Source organism: Thamnophis sirtalis, unplaced genomic scaffold (assembly GCF_051295495.1).
Source record: "Thamnophis sirtalis isolate CommonGarterSnake01/CBP01778 unplaced genomic scaffold, rThaSir2_p1.2 scaffold_1, whole genome shotgun sequence".
NCBI lineage: Eukaryota > Metazoa > Chordata > Lepidosauria > Squamata > Natricidae > Thamnophis > Thamnophis sirtalis.
In genome coordinates, this window is record NW_028261381.1 from 171,174,118 (window position 1) to 171,198,533 (window position 24,416).

Consider the following 24,416-nt stretch of genomic DNA (forward strand, 5'->3'; position numbering starts at 1 on the left):
GTGACTTCCAATAGTCGCTAAACAAATGGTTGTAAATAGAGGACTACTGTACTTATATGAGGCAAATAGTTATTACATCTATGATGTTAACAAAGCAAATGGGCTCATCTAAATTTTAAGGGATGTGGTGGCTCAGTGGCTAAGATGATGAGCTTGTTGATCAGAAAGGTCAGCGGTTTGAATGAGCGGCTGTGTAACCGAGTGAGCTCCCGTTACTTGTCCCAGCTTCTGCCAACCTAGCAGTTCGAAAGCACGTAAAAATGCAAGTAGAAAAAATAGGAACCACCTTTGGTGGGAAGGTAACAGCATTCTGTGTACCTTTGGCACTTAGTCATGTCGACCACATGACCATGGGGACGTCTTCGGACAGCGCTGGCTCTTCGGCTTTGAAACAGAGATAAGCACCGCTCCCTAGAGTTGGGAAACGACTAGCACATATGTACGAGGGGAACTTTTACCTTTAAGTCTCAGCTCTCTGCATTTGAAAACCAGCCATTGTGTCCTGGTTCATTCATACCGTAATAGGTTTGTGCAGCGATTCAGGTTTGCATATAGTCGCACTAGTCGGCAACTCCTTAAAGAAGCTGTGGTTTTTTCCCCTGGGATTGTGTGTGGTGCCCATGAGAATGGCTGTTGACTAATCCCGGAAGACAAACTTGGTTTAAGGAGGGGTGCGCAGATGCTACAAGCATGTCTCTGTCCACACCCCCTTTGGATCGGAAGCACTGCAGAGAGCTAAGTTATAAAGCAGACTTTACAAACCACAATCGTTAGGCGTAGCTGCTAAGCCCAAGTTAAACTTCCTTGCTTCCTGCAATGTGGATACCTGGCCGATTTCCACCTGGGCCAACTCTACCTACACTGGCAGGCAGCAGCTCCAAGAATTATTTCTATCGTCTTCTAAGTGAGGTTTAACAGAAATCTGAAATTCATACCTTCTGCGGTCAAAACAAGCACCACTAGGGTGCTACGATACCTCCCTTACGAAGCACTTCAATTTCAAAAAAGCCAATTTGTTAAAAAACAACACTGATTTTTAAACCGATCGATTTCTGTCTTTTAGAAAAAAGAGTTATTAACAGTCACTCTCAACTAATTATACACAGCCCAGTCAAAAGGCTAAGATGAGCTGGGCGATAAGAGTCCAAACCCAAGAATTGGTTGCTCTATTTTAAATGCTGGTCTTCTGGTTCTACATATTGAAAGAGTTAAAAATAGGTTTGGATAAAAGTGGAAACCTGCAGAGTGATATTGATTTTGATACTCTAGGCAAAACATTTGCCTATGGATCTTTGCTAGGGAAGACAAGATGATGAGAGGGAGGGAAACAGAGAACTAATTGTAATTCGGGTCAAATAAGCACAGACAAACAATAAAGATTCCTTTTTCTCCTCTATGTTTAGAAGAAGCAGCTTAAACCACATATTTGGTTTTTTTTTTTCCAGAAACACCCCAAATTATCTGCATTCACAACCTTGGAAGTCTTCCTGAGACTAAGTAGAGGACAGATTCAGAAAATCCACTGAATTGGGACCACACAGTTTAATTGGAGCTTCATAAATGATGACAATAAGCATCAGTTTACATAACACCCATAGTTCTTCTTATTATAAACATGGCAGCTCGCATGTATTTATAAAGGTTTCAGGGTTCCGGGGTCACATGATCACCTTTTGTGACCTGACAAGCAAAGTCATTGTGGGAAGCCAGATTTACCTAATAACCATGTTACTAACTTAACAACTGCAGTGATTGACTTACAACTATGGCAAGGAGGGGAAATAAAACGGGGGCAAAATTCACTTTTAAAAACTGTCTTGCTTAGCAAGAGAAAATTTGGGCTCAATTGTGATCCTAAGTCGAGGACTACCTATATCTGCTTTAGGACAGATGCAGTGATTCATTTAACATCTGAGGCAAAAAAGATCACAAAATAGGGCAAAACTCACTTAGCAACAGAGTTTTTGGGTTCAATTATAGTCCTAAGTCAAGGACTACCTGTACAACTTTCCCTTCCTCGTAAACAGGAGCTGTTTATCAATGTAGCTGCATATACCGTATTTTTCGGAATATAAGATGCACCAAGGTTTTGAAGAGGCAAATTAAAAAAAAAGTTTTTGCACTCTGCAAACCTCCCCAAAACAGCCCGTTTTTCATGAAAACGGGCCTGTATTTTTTAAAAAGGGCATGAAGAGCCCTTAGGAGGTTTGTAGAGTGTTCTTGGGGGGGGGGGGGGCAAAAACAAGCAAAAAACGAGCCCGTTTTTTGTAAAAAAAAAAAAAAAAAGGACATTAGGAAGCTTATAGAGTGCTCCTGGGGGCGGCAAAATTGAACATTGATAAACAGCTCCTGCTTACGAGGAAGGGAAAGTCTCTTTTTTGCTCATTTCTCCCTCCCCAGCCCCTAGGAGGTCTCTGAAAGCCTCCTACAAGCTATGAACAGCCATTTTGGTGAAGGGACGGGGTTTCGGGAAGCAAGAAACCCTGTATTCAGTGTATAAGACGCACCCAGATTTTCAGTCTCTTTTTTGAGGGAAAAAGGTACATAGATATATACTCAGAAAAATACAGTACTTATCGATCAAGAGTGAAAGACCAACCCCTTAGAGGCTTTCCGAAGAAGCAAAATGCAAGGGGACATCAATTTTAAAAATAACCATTTACTAACCATCAGCTGCTTTTGTTTTAATGGAGTGGCAAGGGAAGAGTTGCTTGCATTTTGTTCCCTTCCCCAAAGTGGCAAATGAACACAGGAATGACACACAACATCAAGCAGAAGAATTGGGGGGGGGGGGGGGAGAGAAACATAAATGAGCACTCACTTGTGGTGCCTTATCTGCTGTATTGAAAACCTCTTGGCTGGGTCGTATTCAAGCATTCCTGGAAAGGAAGAAAAACAGGGTGGGGACTAGATCAGTTGGGAACTGAGGCACAAACAACTGCTTAAAAGGGGGCTCAAAGTCCTCCCCCTCCCTCTAAGTAACATGAAAGAGTAGCTGACCAGACATCCAGCCCTTGCTTATCAATGAAGACCAAGTGGAGCAACTGGCCAGTTTTAAGTTTCTGGATGTTATCATAAAAGAGGACCTGACCTGGGGCAACTCACATTGCAACACTGGTCAAAAGGGCCCAGCAGAGAATATACGACCTGGACTTCTCGGGAAACAACAACCGAATGAAAAAATGGCTGGTGACCTTCTAACGCTGCACCATAGAGAGTATTTTAACTTACTGCGCCACAGTATGGTTTGCCAATTGCACAGTGGCAGATAAGGCAGCGCTCCAGAGGGTCAACGTCATTGCCCAGAGAGTTGCCCTCTCCCCTCTTTGGAAGAACTTTATAGCTCCCGCTGTCTTAAGAAAGTTCAAAACATTCTTAAAGATCCATCTTATCCTGGGCACCCTTTTTTGAACTATTACCATCTGGAAGATGGTACAGAATAATAAAAACAATGACAAATAGGCTGAAAACAGCTTTGAACCCAGAGCAGTAACTATATTGAATTCTACTGTATTGTTGTTGTTAGTTGCAAAGTCGTGTCCGACCCATCGCAACCCCATGGACAATGTTCCTCCAGGCCTTCCTGTCCTCTACCATCCCCCGGAGTCCATTTAAGCTCACGCCTACTGCTTCAGCGATTCCATCCAGCCACCTCATTCTCTGTCGTCCCCTTCTTCTTTTTGCCCTCCATCTTCCCCAGCATTAGGCTCTTCTCTAGGGAGTCTTCCTTCTCATTAGGTGGCCAAAGTCTTTGAGTTTCCTCTTCAAGGCCTTCCAAAGAGCAGTCAGGGTTGATCTCCTCTAGGACTGACCGGTTGGATGGCCTGCAGTCCAAGGGACTCACAGGCAGGAGTCTACTGTAATAATGCAATATTAATGCAATATCTGGGGTTTTCAATTCAATTGTATAGAATGCGAAGGATATGTTTGTGTTCTATTTTTATAATTATAATGTACACTGAAGATGGCATCTAATTTAATTGTACGAGGTGCAATGACAATAAACTAAACTAAACTGAGTCTGGAATTCTGGGAGATGTAGTTGGAACATATCTGATGGGTACCATTATTGGGGAGGGCGGCTCAATATACAAGAGGAATGAGCTTAAAATGTTTCCAAGACCATTTCCAAACTTTTTTGGGGGGAAAAGAAGAGAGCCAGGCATATGACATATGCTTAGCTGTTCCCACCCCAAAACACAACTCTTTTCTTTAAAAACACCTGCTGGACCCAACCAGTCTTCCCAGGGCTGTTTCTCCAATAAGTGGTATTTGGTGGTATATTGCTTCTGAATATGGGGGTTCTACTTGGATCAGGAATCACCTACAGACTAGGGGTGACATGACAGCAGTCTTCCAATATTTGAAGGGCTGCACAAAGAAGAGAAGGTCAACTTATTTTCCAAAGCACTTGAGGGCAGGACAAAAGCAATGGGTTGGAAACTAATCAAGGAGAGAAAGCAACTTAGAACTAAAATTTCCTGACAGTTAGAACAATTAATCAGTAGAACAGCTTGCCTCCAGAAGTTGTGGGTGCTCCATCACTGGAGGCTTTTAAGAGACTGGACAGCCATTTGTCTGGAACGGTATAGGTTTCCTGCCTGAACAGCTGGTTGGACTAGAAGATCTCCAAGGGCCTTCCAACTCTGTTAATCTGTTATTCTGAGTCCACTTAATCCCTTGACCAAGCCATTTGAGCTAATGACTATCACTCAGCCATTAAACTGCTTACCGTGTTTTTTGAATATAAGACACACCTTTTTTCCTCAAAAAAGAGGCTGAAATCTGGGTGCGTCTTATACACCGAATACATCATTTTTTGCCTCCTGAAATCCTCTCCCTTCACCAAAATGGCCGTGCATAGACTCTAGGAAGCTTTCAGAGAGCTCCTGGAGGCTGGGGAGGGCAGAAGTGAGCAAAAATGGGCCGTTCCCCCCCCCAGCACTCTATAAGCCTCCACAAGGCTATGCATGCAATTTTTTAAACAAAAAATGGGCCATTTTTTGCTTGTTTTTGCCCCCCCCCTCCCCGGGAGCACTCTGCAAGCCTCCCCCCCCCCCAGCTATTCAAGCCTTTAAAAAAAACAACAGGCCAGTTTTCATGAAAAACAGGCCATTTTTGTGAGGTTGCAGAGTGAAACCCACCCCCCCTTTTTGGAAAGCTTTTTAACTGATTGATGAGAATTACATTGATCAAGTGCTGGGCCAGCAGAAACAAAGTCTTAGATGCTGCAGACTGTAAGCCATTTCTTTCTTCAGCCCATGGATAAATACACCTGGAAACATCTACCTACCTACGTATTTTCTCTCTCCCCCCCCACTCTCCCTACCCTACCCCTCTCTCCCCCTATCTACTGTATTTCTCTCTCTCTCTCTTTCTATTTCTCTCTCTCTCTATCCCTCACTACCATACCTACCTACCTACCTACCTACCTACCTACCTACCTACCTACCTACCTACCTACCTACTACTGTATTTCTCTCTCTTTCTCTCTCTCTATCTCCTCTCTTTCTCTCTATCCCTTTATCTACCTATATACTTTTTTTTAAATTTGCCTCTTCAAAACCTTGGTGCGTCTTATACTCTGAAAATATGGTATATTGGTTCTTGACCACCCTGACAATAAAATCTCTCTTCTGAGTTTTAAAAATTCTGGAGGTATGCAGAGAGGGGATGAAGCCAGCTGGGGTATTCGGCAGGCAAGATATAAAAAGAAAAAAAATCTGACAAACCAAGACCTGGGTTAATTAAAATACCGCTGCTTTAAACTTGCCTTGCAGAACCAAGAACAAGAAAATTTGCTTTTCACTCCAGCAGGCCCAAAGTGGTTCAGAGGGCCAGCTAGTAAATACCTGCTCATTCCATTAGCTCCCTTCTTCTTTTTTTTGGTTTCCTGCAGCACAACTGCTTGCAAAAGAGGCTTGACTGCGGGCGGTGATGGGGACAAAATAAACGAGTGGCTTAAGTGCTGCGGGAGGTTGCCATTGGCTCTGAGCTGTCACAAGCTTTCTGTCCAGGAAGTCATGCATTCTGCTCAGTAAATAAGGGCAAATAGGTTTTTGAGTCTGGTAATATACTGTGTGCTCCCACCAACTCCCTAAATGAGGGACAGCTGCCTGGGGAAGGTTGAGAGTAGAAGTCTATATGTATCTGAATAGACAGAAGCTAAGCTTCTTTGGGGAAAGATTTCTGATTGCTTTTTAAAGGAGAGGTTTAAAGGATTGCTGAGGCCCTAGAAAGAGTCCAGAGAAGAACAGCAGCAGCAGCAGCAGCAGCAGCAGCAATAATAATAATAATAAATAATAATAATAATAATAATAATAATAATAATAATAATAATAATATGGTCTGGATTGATTACAAAAAGGCATTTGACTCACTGCCACATAGTTGGATCATAAAATGCTTAGAAACAACTGGCATTAGCAAAAATATTACATCCTTTACTGAAAAGGCGATGAAACAATGGAGAACTGAGTTGGCAGTAGGGAATGAGATCTACGGAATGGTTAATATCAAGCGAATTTTCCAGGGTGATTCACTTTCACCTCTTCTCTTCATCATCGCAATGATCCCACTATCAGTAATCTTAAAAAAATGAAATTAGGCTACCAAACAGCCAAAAAAGCTGAAAAAATTTCGCATTTACTATATATGGATGATTTGAAACTCTATGGAAAGTCAGAAATAGAAATCCAATCATTGACAAACACAGTCCGAGTATTCAGCACCGATATTTCAATGCAGTTTGGCATGGAAAAATGCACCACTGTATCCATAAAAAGGGGCAAAATCACTGCATGTGAGGGAATTGAAATGCCCAATGGCCAATTAATTAAATGCAAAGAAAATGAAGCCTACAAATACTTAGGCATTCTGCAGTTGGATAACATCAAGCATGGAGAAGTAAAAACTATTGTCAGGCAAGAGTACACCAACAGAGTTAGGAAAATTTTAAAATCTAAATGAATGGTGGAAATACAATCAAGGCCATAAATACCTGGGCAATACCAGTTATTAGATACACAGCTGGTATAGTTAACTGGACACAAGCTGATTTGAACCTTTTGGACTGAAAAAACCAGAAACTAATGACAATGCACTACAGTTTACATCCACGTGGTGATACTGATAGATTATATCTGCCCCGAAAATCAGGTGGCAGAGAGGATTATTACAAGTGGAGGCAAACAGTTGAAGAAGAAAAACATGCACTGGCTGATTATTTAAAAGAAAGTCAGAACATCTATTAATCGAAGTAAAGAACAAAAATCTACTGAAGGCCCAACAGACAAAACAAGAATACAGAAAAGATGTGATAAAATCAAGAATGGAGAGTTGGCAGAACAAAGCACTGCATGGCCAATTTCTGGAAAAAATAAAAGATAAAGTGGACAGTGAACAAACTTGGTTATGGTAACAACAGGTACATTAAAGAAAGAAACAGAGTCACTAATCCTGGCTGCGCAAGAACAAGCTAGCCCACAAATGCCATTAAGGCCAAAATCGAAAAATCCTCTGATGATGCCAAATGCAGACTTTGCAAAGAAGCTGATGAAACTGTTGATCACATACTCAGCTGCTGTAAAAAAATCGCGCAGACTGATTATAAATTGCGGCACAATTCAGTAGCACAAATGATCCATTGGAATTTGTGCAAAATTTATAATATAAAACAGCAACAAACTGGTGGGAACACCAGCCTGAAAAGTCACCGAAAATCAGATGGTCAAGATCTTGTGGGATTTCCGTATACAAACCGACAAAATACTGGCGCATAATACACCAGACATCACACTGGTTGAGAAAAATAAGGTCACAATCATAGACATCGCAATACCAGGTGATAGCAGGGTCGCCGAGAAGGAACATGAAAAAATCGCAAGATACCAGGACTTAAAAATCGAAATTCAACGACTATGGCACAAACCAGCAGTGGTAATTCCAGTGGTAATTGGCACACTGGGTGCTATTCCAAAAGCACTGGAATTACATTTAAAACAGTTAAAAATTGACAAAATCACCATCAGTCAAATGCAAAAAGCCGCACTGCTTGGATCTGCACGCATATTACGAAAATACGTTACGACGTCCTAGGCCCCTGGGTGGGGCCCGACTAGTAACCAATGCCAAATCTGGCGAAACAACTGGCCGCTGTGATACAATTGTATAATAATAATAATAATAATGGGTCTGGAGGCTAAATCATACACTGAATGGCTAAGGTAGGGGTCTGTAACCTTAAACACTCTTAGAGCCATTTGGACCAGTTTCCCACAGAAAAGAAAGCACAGGGAGCCACAAAACCTGAGTGGGCATGGCCAATTCGACACCACTCCCTCCCACCCAGTCACATGACCACCCTAGCCACGCCTACCAGTCAGTCATTAGGGCAGAGAACCGATTGTTAAAAAACACCTGGAACCACAAAACCCTTTTAAGATATCTCTCTCCCCTCTCTCTACCTGTATATATGTGTGTGTGTGTGTGTGTGTGTGTGTGTGTGTGTCCCCTTCTATCTCCCTCCCTCCCTCTCTCCCTCTCTCTGTCTCTTTCTGGCTGGCTGTGGTTGCGAGAGGAGAAGAAAGGGGGGGAGAAGGGTCACCCCAAGGGAAGCCTCCAATGCAGCTCACACTCGTTCCTCAGCCAGCCCAGATTTCCAAAAAGTTGCCAAGAAGAAAGAAAAGGAGTAGCGAAGAGCCCCAAGGAGAGCTCACCGGGTTGGCCCAGCCTCGGCTTTCCGAATGAGGAGTGACTGGGAGGGGAGGGGTGGGGCCAGCCAGTGGTGGGATAACCCAACAGGGAGCCACAGCAGAAGGCCCAAAGAGCTGTATGCGGCTCCAGAGCTACAGGCTGCAAACACCTGGGCTAAGGGAACTAGGCGTGTTTAGCCTAATGAAGAGAAGGCATTGGGGGGGGGGGGATGATAGCTGTTGTCAGGCCTGCAGTCATATTCCTTTTAGGATCTATGGCCTGCCACACTTTCTATTATTTTTTTCTATGCTGTTTCATTAGTGGGGAATAGGGAGGGGGGAATAGTAAGGAGCAGAATGTGTTGTTGTCATAATAAAACATTCCTTTCCAGAAGCTCAAGGTCATCTTTTGTCTCTGCACCTGACCGGAACTAGATGGGTGGAAATGCCAGCGTGGCAGAGTAACATTGGACCATGTGATGGACTTGTGGGTGTGGGGGCAAGGTTTTGAACTTTCAACTGGGTGGAAACCCAAGGAAGCTTTCAGATTCGGGTTTCCACAGTTTGTACCAACATGTCTCTCTTATTAAATTGGAACTTTGATGAAAGCTATGCCTTGGACTCTGATTTAATTCTGGATGATATTTGGAATGCTGATAACTGTCTTCTAGTACAGAAAAGAAAAAGATTGACCTATTCTCCAAGCATCAGAAGGCAGGGTGAGAAGTAACGGGTGGAAGATGATCAAAGGGATATCCAACGTCAAATTAAGGAGAAATTTTCTGACAAAGGAGAACAATGAACGAGTGGGAAAGTTTGCCTCCTGGAGTGGTGGGTGCTTCATTGCTGGACAACCATTTGTCCAGGGTGAAATGACAACATCTGTCCTGGGCAGAGGGTTGGAGTAGAAGACTTCCAAGGTCCCTTCCAGCCCTGTGACTCTATGAGAGAAGTTTGCATGGCTGCCTGCTGTTACTGATCTCTCAATGCACACAAGCAGCTGCTGCACTATGATCAGTGAGCCGGGTTCAGCCAATCCACTTTTTCCAATACATCAGCTCTACTTGATCTGTTCCTAAATCTTCAGCAGCAAAGGGTCCTTTCGTCAGTTGATTCTATAGCCGAAGATGTCAGGATATGAACCTGAATTCAAAAGAAAAACTCTCATCTAGAAATACAGGATCCTACCTGATACCTATTTACCTGCTTAGTTCGCCACTTAGCCTAGTATTCTTTTCTATATTTAAATATTTCCCAACATATCTAAAATCTGAGGCACACCTCTTCATTTAAAAGCTATTAGTGCTTACTTTGCTACTCTCCCCAGACAGCTTCTGGCCTCTCTCCTCTTTACTGGCTATGCATAAATGCCTTTAAATAGTAACCGGGGGAAGCACAAATGTTTTAGACTGGAAATGCTTTTAAAAAAAAGATGTGCCATCGTTGCAAGTGGTCACCAGGACTTCCATCAAGAATCAGCATCTGATTCTCTCCAGGGCAATTAAAGCTTTTTAGAAAATATTAGATTTGATCTCTGGCTAGCCAACTGGCCAAATATTTACCACGTAGGGAAGGAACTATAGCTGGCTCTTGCTGGTGGCGTCAGAAGCTTCCCATACATCTATTTGACTGGGGAGAGGACTTTGATCTCCAGCTTTATTCCCACTTGACACACCTTTCATTATTGCAGTTTGTGCTACCCAAGGGGCTGGGGGGGGGGGGAGCAATGAGTCTTCCCGAAACCCAGCCGCAGATGGCTGGATGGTTTGGTTCAGTTCCCTTTGCTCCAGGCCAGGCAAGGGAGAGTCATGGTCTGAAAAAAAAATGTATGGGGGGGGGGAGGAGGAGAGAAAAGGAGGGAGGAGCAGGATGGGGAAAAAAGGAAGAGGAGGAGGAGGGGAAGGAGAGAAAAAGAGAGGGAAGAGGGAGAGAAAAGGAAGAAGGGGAGAAGGAGGATAGGAAAAGGAGGGGAAGGGAGGAGAGGAGGAAGGAAAAGGAGGAGGGAAGGAAGAAGAGGAGGAGATGGGGAGGAGGAAGAAGAAAAAAGGAGGGTAGGAGGAGGGAGAAAAGGAGGGGGAGTGGAGGAGGGGGAGTGGAGGAGGAGGAAAGGAAAAGGAGGAGGAGCCCTCTGTCTTTAGCAATTGGAAACTTCCAGGAAGCAGCTTGCCAATCCAGGCATGCACAATGTTAAAGATCCCCTAGGAAAAATAAGTGAAGGCTTCTCTTTCTGTGGGTCACCTCCTCCTCCTCCCTTTGGAAGAAAACAAAGAATTAATCTGCCACTAGGAAGAAAGAAAGCTTTCTGCCCAGCCCCTTCCTCTCACTGGCAACTCAGCTTCTTAGCTGGGACCACAGCTGAGGGCCAGAAGGCCTGTCCCTCAAGAGGCCCCGGGTCGCTTGCTCTTAGGGCTTGTTCATAGGCCACCTTCCAGTAGGCAGGTCACAACAAGCACCTGGAGGAAGATTCATCGCTGGCTGGGGACTTCCGGGAGTTGAAGTCCACCCATCTTAAAGTTCACAAGGTTGAGAAATGCTATGGCAGCTGGATGATGGATCTCAGTGGCAAGAAGGAAGTGGACCCTGCCAGGTCATCCTACCCAAGACCCTGAACCCCAACGTGGACTCAACTTTGCCTAAAAGAGAGCGAAACCTCTTCAAAAAACAAACAAACAAGAAAATCCAGTTGCCTCATGGAAAAAATACCTTTGGGGCAGCCAAGAAATGAATATACAAGTAGTCCTCAACTTACAACAGATCATTTAGTGACTGTTCGAAGTGATGAAGGCATTGATAAAATGCCCATTGCAAGCATCCCCACGAGCGCACGATCAAAATTCAGATGCTTGGCAACTGGCTCATATTTACGACGGTTGCTGTGTCATGTGATCACCTCCTGTGACCTTCTGACAAGCAACGTCAATGGGGAAGCCAAGTTCACTTCGCAAGCGCGATAATGATTGGACAACTGCACTGATTCACTTAACAAGAGTAGCACGAAAGGCCGTAAAACGGGCCAAAACTTACTTAGCAACTGCCTCCCTTAGCGACAGAAATTGTCAGTTTGAATTGTGGTCATTAAGTCAAGGACTCAAATTATCCAAGCTTGGACACACGATAAGAAGACCCAGCTCTCTAGAGCAGAGGTCTTCAAACTTGGCAACTTTAAGACTTGTGGACTTCAACTCCCAGAATTCTCCAGCCAGCTATGTTCCAGCCAGCTGGGAGTTGAAATCCACAAGTCTTAAAGTTGCCAAGTTTGGGGACCTCTGCTCTAGAGGAAGCTCTGATGCTAGGAAATAGGACAAACAGCAGCAAGGTGGATGGACTCGGGAGCAATGGATCTACCGGGGGAAGATCTGAAGGACCAGGCTGGAGACACAGGAGGTGAAGGCTCCCTTGAGAGTCCAGGATGATGCTCGGAAAGATGGAAGAGAAGAGAAGGGCATGACCAGTAACATAATGGATAGGTTTAACTACAGTAGTGAAGGGTTCATCCTCAGGAGAAATGAAGGGGTAGCTTGGGGCCAGCTTATCCTGGGTATGTGTGGAAATCTATCAATATGGCTGCTGAGTGTTGACCCTGTCTTGATAGCACATGATCCCTCATTCAGAAGTGGAGTAATAAGGACAAACATCACAAGGGATCCCTTGATTTAGAATTACAAAAGGATCTCTGTCTCTCTCTCTCTCCCATCAGTCTCTGTCTGTCTGTCTGTCTGTCTGTCTGTCTCTCTTTCTCTTTCTCTCTCTCTCTCTCACAGACACACACTAGATGATCTGTGAGCTTCTTGGCTGAAATGAAAGGCTATTCAACACACTTAATATAAAGCTTAACATTTAACTACCGTATTTTTCAGACTATAAGACACACCTAAATTTACAGGAGGAAAACAAGAAAAAAATAGTTTTTGGCCTCTGCGCATCGCATTTTCGCCCTCCCAGGCGCCCAGAAACACTCTGCAGTGCTCCGCGTAGCCTGTTTTTGCCAAAAACGTGTCGGTTTTTAGCCTGCAGAGTGCTTCTGAGGGCCGGTGGGGGGGGGGGGCAAAAACATGATGCACGGAGGGTTCGGGCAGCCCAAAACACCCGTATTTAATCTATAAGACACACCTAAATTTTCACCCACTTTTTTGGGGGGGGGGAAGGCGCGTCTTAATATTCTGAAAAATATGGTAACTCAGAGATTTGGATGGCGTGCCCAGTCTAAGAAGGACTGTGGAGGCTCAGTCGCGGCCGTCAGTCATGCTTACGGGGAAAGCGTAAAAGAATGAATGCAGCGTTTCTGGTCCTGCAGAAAAGCTCGCAGCTGAGCTTTGCCTTTTTCACAAAAATGGCGAACCTGCCTAGCCCGGAGAGAGATGGGAACTGGTGATGTTGACAGCCTCACCCAAAGCTCAAGGCAAAGTCTCCTACTCAAAACAGGGCCAGACAGGCCTTCCTGTTTAAGCCGGTTTTTTAATCAGAGGGCGTGTTGGGGAAGAAGCAATGGTGGATGGGGCTCTTGCAGTCTCTGCTTTCATTCTATGGGGAACTGGGGGTAGGGCTTGGGGGGGGGGAGGATATGTTTGCATTTTAAGGCGCTATTCACCACCCGGAGTCAAAATAAACCCAGTCTCAGTCTCCGGCACAGCCTCATATAACAATCTCAGTATATAAGAAGGTCACATCAAGGGAGGGAGGAGGGAAAAAAACCACAGGAAATATATGCAGAATCCAAAATAGCCATAACATAACTGGGATGGGGTGGTGGTGGTGGTGGTGGAGGAAAGAGATGTATTGGGGTCATCAGAGAGGGAAGGAGGGAGAGGAAATAAACTGGCTTCTATTAAGATCCCTTGTAAGTCAGGAAGCGTTTCAATTAGCCCATCGTGCAGCGCCATCTACAGCTGTTTTTAGGGAGTGCAGCGTCTTGACAAGAGGCCCGGCCTTGGCGTTCAGAAGGACAAGAGCTATTGTCTACCACTAACGTCAGTCCTCGATTTACGAACGCCACTGAACCCAGAATTATGGCTGTAAGTTGTAGCAGGTGTTAAGTGGGGAGACGTGACCTGTGCCCAGTTTTACAGCCTTTCTTGAAGTGGTTAAGTGAACACAGAAGCCATTACACAAACACAGCAGTTGTTAAGTGGACGTCGCCATCGTTAAGACAAACCATTTGTATTCGATGGGCGGTTTTTGTTTTTGCCAGCTTCTGGTAAAAAATAAAATAAAAATATATATTTTTTAAAAAGCATAAATCATGGTCCCATGACTTGGGTGTGTGTGTGTGTGTGTGTGTGCGACAAATGGCCATAAATGCAGGCTGGTTGCCAAGTGGCCAAAATGTGGCCATGTGACCGGGGGAGAAATGGGAAGTCCAAAACCAGTTCATTAAGTACAGGTAGTCCTCGACCTATGAGCACAATTGAGCCCAGGATTTATGTTGCTAAGTGAGAAATTGGTTAAGTCTCAATTTTGACCCATTTCTCAACTTTTCTTGCCATCTTCGTTAAGTGAATCGCTGCAGTGGTTAAGTTAGTCACATATACCGTATTTTTCAGAGTATAAGATGCACCAAGATTTTGAAGAGGCAAATTAAAAAAAAATGTTTTTGCACCCTGCAGACCTCCCAAAAACAGCCCGTTTTTCGTGAAAACGGGCCCAATTTTTGTTAAAAAGGGGGGGGGAGCATGCATAGCCTTTAGGAGGCTTGTAGAGTGCTCCTGGGGGCTGGGGAGGCAAAATTAAGCAAAAAACGGCCCATTTTCTTCTCATTTCTGCCCTCCCCGGCCCCCAGGAACAGTCTGAAAGCCTCCTAAAGGATATACACGGCCAATTTGGTGAAGGGGGCGGGGTTTCGGGAGGCCAAAAATGCTGCATTCAGTGTATAAGATGCACCCAGATTTTCAGCCTCTTTTTTGAGGGGAAAAAGGTACGTCTTATACTCTGAAAAATACGGTAGTTGTTACGTGAATCTGGCTTCCCCACTGACTTTGCTTGTTGGAAGGTCGCAAAAGGGGATCACCTGACCTCAGGATACTGCAACCGTCATAAATATGAAAACCTGCCATCCTGGGCCCAATGTTTGGGAAGCCAGGCTCTGCCTGTCACAAGCCAGACAAAGGGTGAGTGATGGAGGAGTAACACCTCCTTAAAAAACCTTGGTCCAGCTGGCCTGGCTGGTAGCATCTCATCAGGGCCCCTTTCCAGGGTTACAGGAGAAGACGGTCAACGGTTTTGAATGCCCCAACGCAGATAAAGCGGCAGAACCATCTTCTAGGAGGAGGGAAATTCTGATTACAAACCTCCACTGCCTTGTGGTTATATCCACTCCTGAAGCCACTCCTAAGGCTTCAGGAGTCAACCTCGAGGCAAAATCATGGAAGTAGTTCGTGACTGTGTACAACCACGTTCTGTTAACTCCTGTGACTCAGCTGGAACCAACCATATCGGCTCTGCTGTTCCATTGGACTATTTCAGAGATGTGGAGAGCGGGGTGGTGGTGGTGGAATCTGCTGCTTGGGTAACAGCCTATCCTCCATATTAATCTACTCAGGCCTCGTGCTCTGGAGAGGACACTCCAGCTTTACCTCTTTCCAGAGCACGAAGACCATAGTCTTTTGAGACTGAAGGATTCCAATGCATAAATATGAATCCGTTGTCAAGCATCCAAATGTAAATCACATGAGCATGGGCAGGCTGCAACGGTCATAAGTGTGAAAAACGGTCATAAGTCACTTTTTTCAGTACCGTTGTAACTCCAAATGGCCACTAAATGAATTGTTGTAAGTCGAGGACTACCTGTAGCTTTGGGGAGATCTGTCGCAAAGTCTAATGCCGTGATGGCACCACAGGTGGCACACAAAGTCCTCTCTGCGGGCACGCCAGCTGTCGCCAGTCTAGCTCAACCACGCACACACGCGTACTTCCCACCAGCAAGCTGGTCTTCGGGTCCCTGCTGCGCATGCGCAAGGCGCATGCAGGGGATGCACATACACAGAAGCTCACATTGCATTTTGTGGCTTCGGGCAGTGCCCCCGTGCCCCGCATTGGCTTCCAGGTTGGTGCAGGAGGCCTTTTGCGTCCCGTTTTGGGCCTAGGGTTCCTGGAAGCCTGGGTGCGAAGGGGGGCTCATGCACGGGGGGGGGGGGGCTCATGCACGGGGGGGGGGCTCATGCACCGGGGGGGGGGCTTATGCACGGGGGGGGCAGAGGAGCACAGGGGGTCACACGTGTATTAAGTGTGCAGGCACGCTGTTGCACCTGCACACTTTCATCACACGATGACAAAAAAGTTCACCATCACTTGTCTAATGGGTGCCAAGTGACCGGTTCTAAATTAAGGGCTACCTGTATATTATGTTTGCTCTGCAAATCCCTCTTTTTCCATCAGACAAATAGGCCTCTATTGCAATGAGGAGTAAAGAGCCGAGGTGGTGCAGTGGTTAGAGTGCAGTACTGCAGCCACTTCAGCTGACTGTTAGCTGCAGTTCAGCGGTTCAAATCTCACCGGCTCAGGGTTGACTCAGCCTTCCATCCTTCCGAGGTGGGTGAAATGAGGACCCAGACTGTGGGGGCGATATGCTGACTCTGTAAACCGCTTAGAGAGGGCTGAAAGCCCTATGAAGCGGTATATAAGTCTAACTGCTATTGCTATTGCTAAATGCTAGCTTTTGGCAAAAGTGTCATGAATTGTAGTCACATGACCAGCGGAGGTGCAAATGACCATAAATGGGGGCGGTTGCAGAGTGCTCAAAATGTGATCACACGGTGGGGTGGGAGAAGCTCCTGAAATTTTGGCAAGCAAGTGGCAAGTAGCTTTGGGAGGTCGTTGTAACTTCAAATGATCAGTAAGCAACCTGCTGTAAATCAAGGACTACCTTATCTGTCCCTGACAAAGGGAAACCTTTGGCCTCGGTTCTTGAAGGCTGAAGAGAACCACATTCTGCCCTGCTAGCCAAAACTAAAGGACTGTCTGTCTGTCTGTCTGACCATGATGCTAACATTTCTACATCGTTTATCTCTTCTTCCTCAGCCTCCTTGCAAACTGATTTGATTTGATTTGATTTATTGCATCTCTATGCCGCCCTATTCCCGGAGGGACTCAGGGTGGCTCACAAACCAAAATGGGGGGGGGGGATACAAACAAGAGGAAAACAACAGACAAACAACTACAACAATTTAAAAACAGTCAATAACCACACCATTTGAGCGGGGACGGGAACTCGTCAGCCCCAGGCCTGTCGGAACAGCCTGAGAGATGGAATACTTGGCCAATTGACTTTTATAGCCTAGACGCAAACACTGGAATAAATCTGCTAACAGAGTAACAATAACTTTTGATCAGGCAGGAGCCTGTAAGAGAGAAAGTAGCAATTAATAGCCGGTACTTCCTTCCCTACCAAACTTTTATTCCCCCCCCACCATGGCCCCATAGTATATTTATTATGCAACTCATCTGCTGCAATACTATAAGTCTCCAGACACCTTAAAAACTACTTAAAAGGATTAAGCACCAAAAAAACAAAATGAAGAGGTAAAATACAAAAGTTTATTAACCTAAATATATTAAGAAAGTTGATTAAAAGCCTAAACGCCTTAATAAAGTTTACTAACAGCCTATTGTGACATTTGGATATATTCAGAATTTAATTATTTTCAATGATCTTTTACTAGCAAGGGGGAACAGAAGGGAATCACTGAACTAATAGGAAGGCAACAGCTACTACCCCTGATGCTGCTGGTATCCCAGTCTGGCCTTAAGCAGGATCTCCCAAGGTCATTCAAAATACCACCGGCTTTACTCATTGAGGCTGATGGGTGGAGTAGCTGAAACTCACACTGTGACTAAGTTGGGAATGATCGGATGAACTGGCCTCTCTGTACCAATGCCCTTTGGACACAGAAAGCGAGAATAGGGACTTATAGATTATGAGGGCAGTTTCTCCATAAAAATATATGATTTTATGAAGCACTTACCTCTAAGCAAATCCGAAAGCGGAGGGCCACAATCCTCAGGGATTACGTAGTCTCCTTTTCCAATGTTTTCAAATAATTTATAAATATTATCTCCCTCAAAGGGATAAAGGCCTGTTGTAATATTGTACCTGCAAGGGAGGGGTGGAGGGGAGGAGGCAGGGAGAGCAGAGAGGGGAAAGAAGAAATGATTAGATACATTTAAGAATTCTTCTCTGTCCCAAATACGCTTTTTCAAAGGCAACTGGACTTAAAAAAAACATTTAGTTTTTGTTGTTCTTGTCTGCATCACAAACTGAAGCACAAATAGTTCCCATAGTCTGCAATTTTTTTTGGAAACCCATTCATATTCCTACCCCATTCAAACAGGTATTCATCCCAAAATACATAGCTAAACGTCTACAGAGGTTTGAGGCCTGAACCGGAAGGAAAAAAATGCTTTAAAAATCTAAAAAAAATAGCTAAGAGTGAAAAAAAAAGTTGGCCATGCCCACCCAGTAACATGACACGCACCCCCAAGCCATGCCCACAGAACCGGGGTGGTGGTGGGAGAAATTAGATTTCACCACTGCCCCCTCGGTACCACCATTTTCGACAGCTGGCCAGGGGTTGAATGACTCTTCCTGTATTTATTTCTGTAAGACAAAAGGTGAGTGGGAGGCAGACCATAAAAGATGGAAAAGGAGGGTCAATCTACATGTCCTTAGCATAGGTAAAGGTAAATGTTCATATACTTATGACTGTTGCAGCCTCCCAGGGTCATGTGATCTTCTTTTGCAACATTTTGATAAGGAAAGTCAGTGAGGAAGCTGGATTCACTTAACAATCAGCTTAACAACTTATCAACTGCAGCGATTCACTTAACAACTATGGCAAGAAATGTGGTAAGGTAAAAGTAAAGGTTCCCCTCGCACATATGTGCTAGTTGTTCCCGACTCTAGGGGGCGGTGCTCATCTGCGTTTCAAAGCCGGAGAGTCAGCACTGTCCGAAGACAGTGGTCATGTGGCTGGCATGACTAAACACCGAAGGCGCACAGAACGCTGTTACCTCCCATCAAAGGTGGCTCCTATTTTTCTACTTGCATTTTTTATGTGCTTTTGAACTGCTAGGTTGGCAGAAGCTGAGATAAGTAATGGGAGCTCACTCCGTTACACAGCACTAGGGATTCGAACCGCTGAACTGCCGATCTTTCTGATCGACAAACTCAGTGTCTTAGCCACTGAGCCACGCATCCTTGTCCTTAGCATACTGATAAGTATTAGAAGGGAGAACAAAGTTCCACATAAACCTGAAATGAATCTGCAGATCTCTTCAGAACAGTTGAAGATAAATGGAGCATCGTTCTAGAACACAGGGGATATTCGCAAAGGGACTGGCCCTTTAAATTGTTACCCCCCCGGTTAGCAGCTCAAGGAGTCCCGTGGCCGACACCTTCACAACTGCCACAGTCATTCTGCTGCTGGCACTGAGTCCTGCTTGGCATTCCCATTTACTTACAGTGTGACACCGGCTGACCATATGTCCACTTTGAAGCCAGAAAAGGTATCAAGGCCGTTGGCAATTTCTGGAGGCTGAAAAGCTGGTGACCCTTGGCTGGTTCGGCACACGTCATCCTCAGCAAATGGGTGCAAGGCCTGTGAGCAAGCAGGTAACAAAGAGGCATTGCTTTGAGGGTGAAGGCATGTAGGTCTTCAGCAGCAACTGAAAAATTGGGGGCAGTTGTGGGTTGCTTTTTTAAAAAAATGATTATTTCAGCAGCAGTCATAACGTTGCTCAACTGGGCAATATCAAACTTTCCCCTTTTTAAAAAAAAGAAATATTAAAGGGGAGATTAGCATTTTAAGGGCCTAACCGAAGAATAAAACCCATTTTATTTGTCACTGAAAACCAGTGGGAAATCCACACAGCGAGTGTTCTGCAATTGACTATTGTGGTTCAGTTGTCTTATTTAGAGCACGTTTGTGTCTGACCTTGGCAACTTTTAAGGTGGGTGGACTTTAATTCCCAGAATTCCTCAGCCAGCCATTCTGGGTGGGGAATTCTGGGAGTTGAAGTCCACAGGTCTTAAAGTTGCTAAAGTCGGAGACCCTTGATCTAGGGCAGGGGTGTCAATGACACGGGCCACGCTCACCCCAGCTCTGTGAAGAGGGAAAACATCTCGATAGGTCACAATACAGCAACGTGGCGCAGTGAGTTTCACACCCTTGATTCTAGGGGGTTCTGAGGGCCCCTTGCAGCCCCAGTAACTATCCCACTCTCCACGGTGTAGACTGGGAGTAAAACTGAATTTCTGCCTTACTCAGTAAAAAAAATGCTTCAGAGAAAAAAATAAGATGTAAATAGCAATAGCAATAGCAGTTAGATTTATATACCGCTTCATAGGGCTTTCAGCCCTCTCTAAGCGGTTTACAGAGTCAGCATATTGCCCCCAACAACAATCCGGGTCCTCATTTCACCCACCTCGGAAGGATGGAAGGCTGAGTCAACCTTGAGCCGGTGAGATTTGAACCGCTGAACTGCAGATAACAGTCAGCTGAAGTGGCCTGCAGTACTGCACCCTAACCACTGAGCCACCTCGGCTCTAAATACTTGAAAGCAATCACCACCCAACATCACCCTGACCTTAGAAAAGAGACTTGCCTCGGTTTGGCCAAATTTCTTGGGTTCTGGCTTTCAAAACAAACTGTTTGATGACTGAAGACAGCGGTCAATTGCAAAGCTTCAGGAGTTTAAGAATGGACATTGTCAACTTTGCCCTGTAATTTTTATACTTTTCAGATATACTGCAATTCCCCCAACTTGCACCTCTCGGGCTGGCTGGGGAATTCTGGGAGTTGAAGTCCACTCATCTTAAAGTTGTTAAGGTTGAGAAACCCTACTGTACACATTCAGAGAAATAAATGCACAGTATAAAAGATGCCTTATCCAAGGGCCAAGCAATCTGAGCCAGCCAACAGCAGGGCAAAGGCCCACAGCTGAGGGTTATCTTAAGATTTCCAAAGCAATTATTCTAGCCAAATACTCACTTTAACCAAAAGACAAAAAAAAAGCCCCTGAATTTTAAGATTATTTCCCGTCTCCTACATACATCAGAGGGAAAAATAGCAATATAGCATATAGCATGGGTCCCCAACCCCCACTATCGGACCGTCGGCTGTTCAAAACCGGGCTGCCCGAAGCAGTGGCCGAGCGTATGTGCATTTCCCCTTGCATGACCAGTGGATGAGCGAATGCACGGATGCTCCATTTGCACGAGTGGTGGGTACGCCTGCATGCCACTTGTGCGAATGGAGTTGCTTGCAAGTGAACACTTGCCTGCCGCTTGTGCAGAACCATCCCCTCCCTCCCCCTGCGCTGGTCCATAGAGCTGGAAAGCTTGGGGAACTTTGGCATATAGCAAACAGCAATGGAGCATAAGCAAATAGCTCCACTGTATTTTACAGCACTCTCTGAGCAGTTCAGAGTCGTCATATTACCAACAATAATCTGGGTCGTTTTACTGACCTCAGAAGGATGGAAGGCTGAGTTAATCTTGAGCCGATCAGAATCAAACTCCTGGCGGTGGGCAGAGTTACCCTGCAGTACTGCACTTTAACCACTGACCTCCCATTTTAAATATTGGTGGTAAACTAATGTTTTCAGTGGATGCTGCAGTCAAGCTGCAGCTAGCATGCGGTAAAACCGGCATGAAATCCAATGATCCTTCCAGTTAGAACTGTGCTGTCCAAAAGAGCCACAATGCGATGCTTCCAGGAAACCCACATGTGTTCTACACGGGTGCTGCATGGTTAGAATGCAATACCCGCAGGCTAAGTTAGTGCTCACTCGAAGAGCTCAATTCTGCCGGCTCAGGTTTGTCTCAGCCTTCCATTCAGTAAAATGAGGACCTCAATTGTTGGGTGGGATTCAAAAATTTTAGCAACCGGTTTTCTGCCCAGTTGCTGGGTGGGCATGGCCAGCGTGGGCGTAGCTTACTTGCTTACTTAGGGGAGAGGGAATTTTCACCCTCCCCGGGCTTTTCTCAAGCCTCCAGGAGGGTGAAAACGGCCTCCCTCGGAAACAGGAGGCCCTCCTGAGGCTGGAAACAAGCTCATTTCCAGACTTCTGGAAGGCCCATTTTTCACCCTCCCAGAGTCTCCGTGCGGGCCCTGCACTTACTTACCTGGCATCCAAAATGGGCTGCGTGGAGACTCCTGGGAGGGGAGGGGTTGGCAGGGCCAGCCAGTCCTTGCAACTACCAGTTTGGCAAACCAGATGTAAAATTAGCATCCGGTTTGCTTGAACCGGTCTGAACCGGCTGAATCCCACCCCTGGAATTAGGCTTTAAACCACTTAGAGGGGGCTTTAAAGTACTGTGAAGCGGTATATAAGTCTGAGTGCTATTGCTATTATCTGTTCCTGCTATGGCTCCCTAGTAACGAGGCGTTCTGATTGTAGAGGAAGCATTTTAACTTGGATGACCAATAGCCAAAGATAGTTTTGTCCACCACAAATTTGCCCAATCCCGCCTTAAAGCCATCTGATAGCTATAGCAATTCACATCTGGCATGGACATTCAAAAGCATACCTCTGCCACACCTAAATCTGATATCTTTAAAGTCCCATTGGTTGTTAGCAGAAGATTTCCCGGTTTGATATCTTTGTGTACGATGCCCTGGCTGTGCAGATATTCCAAGCCATCTATAAGCTGGCAAAAGTACCTGTGGAGAGGCAGGGGGAAAAGGAGGTGGGGAAAAATGAGTTTCTGGAGAGCAAGCAGAGTGCAATATCTACGTTGTTAAGCAGTTTGGGTTTATTAGCTGTGATTCAGAGTCTGATTCTGACCAGGAATCTTACAATGTTTGTGCCATATCAGGAACTTTGAAAGAGAACAGTTACTAAGAATTTATAGAATGATGCTTGCATTATGTCATGAGCTGTCAGTTTGGTATAGTGGTTAAAGTGTCAGGCTAGGAGGTGGGAGACCATGAGTTCAATCCTGCCTTAGCAGTGAGCTAGGTAACTTCGGCCCAATCACCAGGAGACAATGAGTTCTAGTTCCACTTTAGGCATGAAAGCCGGCTAGGTGACTTTAAGCCAATCACCAGAAAATGGTGAATTCTAGTCCCACCTTAGGCATGAAAGCCAACTGGGTGACTTTGGGGCAATCACCAGGAGACAATGAGTTCTAGTCCCGTTTTAGGCATGAAAGCTGGCTAGGTGACTTTGGGCCAATCACCAGGAGACGGTAAATTCTAGTCTGATTCTGACCAGGAATCTTACAATGTTTGTGCCATATCAGGAACCTTGAAACAGAAGAGTTACTAAGAATTTATAGAATGATGCTTGCATTATGTCATGAGCTGTCAGTTTAGTATAGTGGTTAAGGCCTCAGGTTAGAAGGAGACCAAGGTCTAGGCATGAAATCCAGCTAGGTGACTTCTGGCCGATCACCAGGAGATGATAAATTCTAGTCCTGCCTTAGGCATGAAAGTCAACGGGGTGACTTTGGACCAGTCGCTCACTCTCTTTCTGCCCAAACTACCTCACAGGGTTGTTGTTGTGGGATAAACGGGATGAGGATGTTATGTTAAGATACGTTCACCTTCATTCATTCATTCAAACACATACCGTGTTTCCCTGAAAATAAGACAGGGTCTTATGTTCTTTTGACCCCCGAAATAAGTACTTGGCCTTACTTTTGGGGAGGTCTTATTATTTTTGAGGTGCATGAGGTGGCGAGCGTGGTCACCTCATGTGTTGCAATATTTCCAGGGAGGGCTTATTTTCAGGGGAGGGCTTATTTTAGTGCATGTGCTCAAAAGCCCAATTGGGCTTATTTTCCGGGGAGATCTTATTTTCAGGGAAACAGGATAGATACATACATACATACATACATACATACATACATACAATTAACAGCAGGATACAAATAAAACAATAAAATAGTCTCAAAGCATCTGATCAACCACTTCACTGGAGTCAAGATGGCCTGGAAACTAAACTGGCTTAGATCCAGCCACTGCTTGAACCCAAGACTGCGTGGGAAGCATGTGGATTTTTCCTTCACTTCAACAAGAGGAGGAAAAAAACCTTGAACTGCAAATAATAGTTAAGTTTCCCTTCTCGTGATGATCAGAGATGAGCATGAACCACCAGTCCAGTTTCCCTATTTCCACAGTGAGGCTTCCTCAGCGAATGGGAGTGATGGGAACTGGGAAGCACGCATGCTACTTACCCGTGCGCTTGAAAGACTGGAAACTTTTTGTCAGGAACGCTGTCCAACATCTCTTGCATGCCACAGACACAATACTCCATCACCATATACGTGAGAAACAGTTAAGGAAGTTCCTGGGATGGGACTTAAAAGAGAGAAACCTGCCTTCCACTGGCTGACAGTATTTCAGCATCTAAGGCCACTCAAGTCTACGCTAAACCGTTCTCAGCTCAAGAGGCAGGAGAACCATCTGTCCCAACACCTCCTCTGCGGATCCATTTTTAACTGGAGTCGTTGTGATTGACACAAGGGACTTTCTGAATGCAAAGGAAGAACTCGACGTTGTAAATGGATTATGGACGCTCTCCAAATAGCCCAGGCCAACGGAAAGAAACTATGTTTATGTTTATTTAATTTGTATGCCGCCCCACTCCCGAGGGACTTGGGGCGGCTAACAACCAAAAGGGGGGAGGGGATACAAATAAGACAAAAGACAGACAAAGTAAAAACAACAGCACTCACAACTACAGTAATCTTGAACATATGTAAAGATTGTTTGTGTGTGTGTGGGG

The 24,416-nt window shown here is 45.1% G+C and overlaps 1 protein-coding gene across 2 annotated transcripts in view; it reads right to left on the reverse strand.

The window, feature by feature from the left end:
* Window positions 1-24,416, reverse strand: part of STK11 (serine/threonine kinase 11) — a 111,565-nt gene that overhangs the window by 34,087 nt on the left and 53,062 nt on the right. For both annotated transcript variants that reach the window (XM_087703293.1, XM_087703294.1), the window contains 5 exons: window positions 23,866-23,955; window positions 22,216-22,348; window positions 19,146-19,282; window positions 17,651-17,778; window positions 2,822-2,879 (listed from right to left, as the gene is read on the reverse strand). In XM_087703293.1, the coding sequence (XP_087559419.1) occupies window positions 2,822-2,879; window positions 17,651-17,778; window positions 19,146-19,282; window positions 22,216-22,348; window positions 23,866-23,955 (546 nt within the window). The remainder of the gene's footprint in view (window positions 1-2,821; window positions 2,880-17,650; window positions 17,779-19,145; window positions 19,283-22,215; window positions 22,349-23,865; window positions 23,956-24,416) is intronic.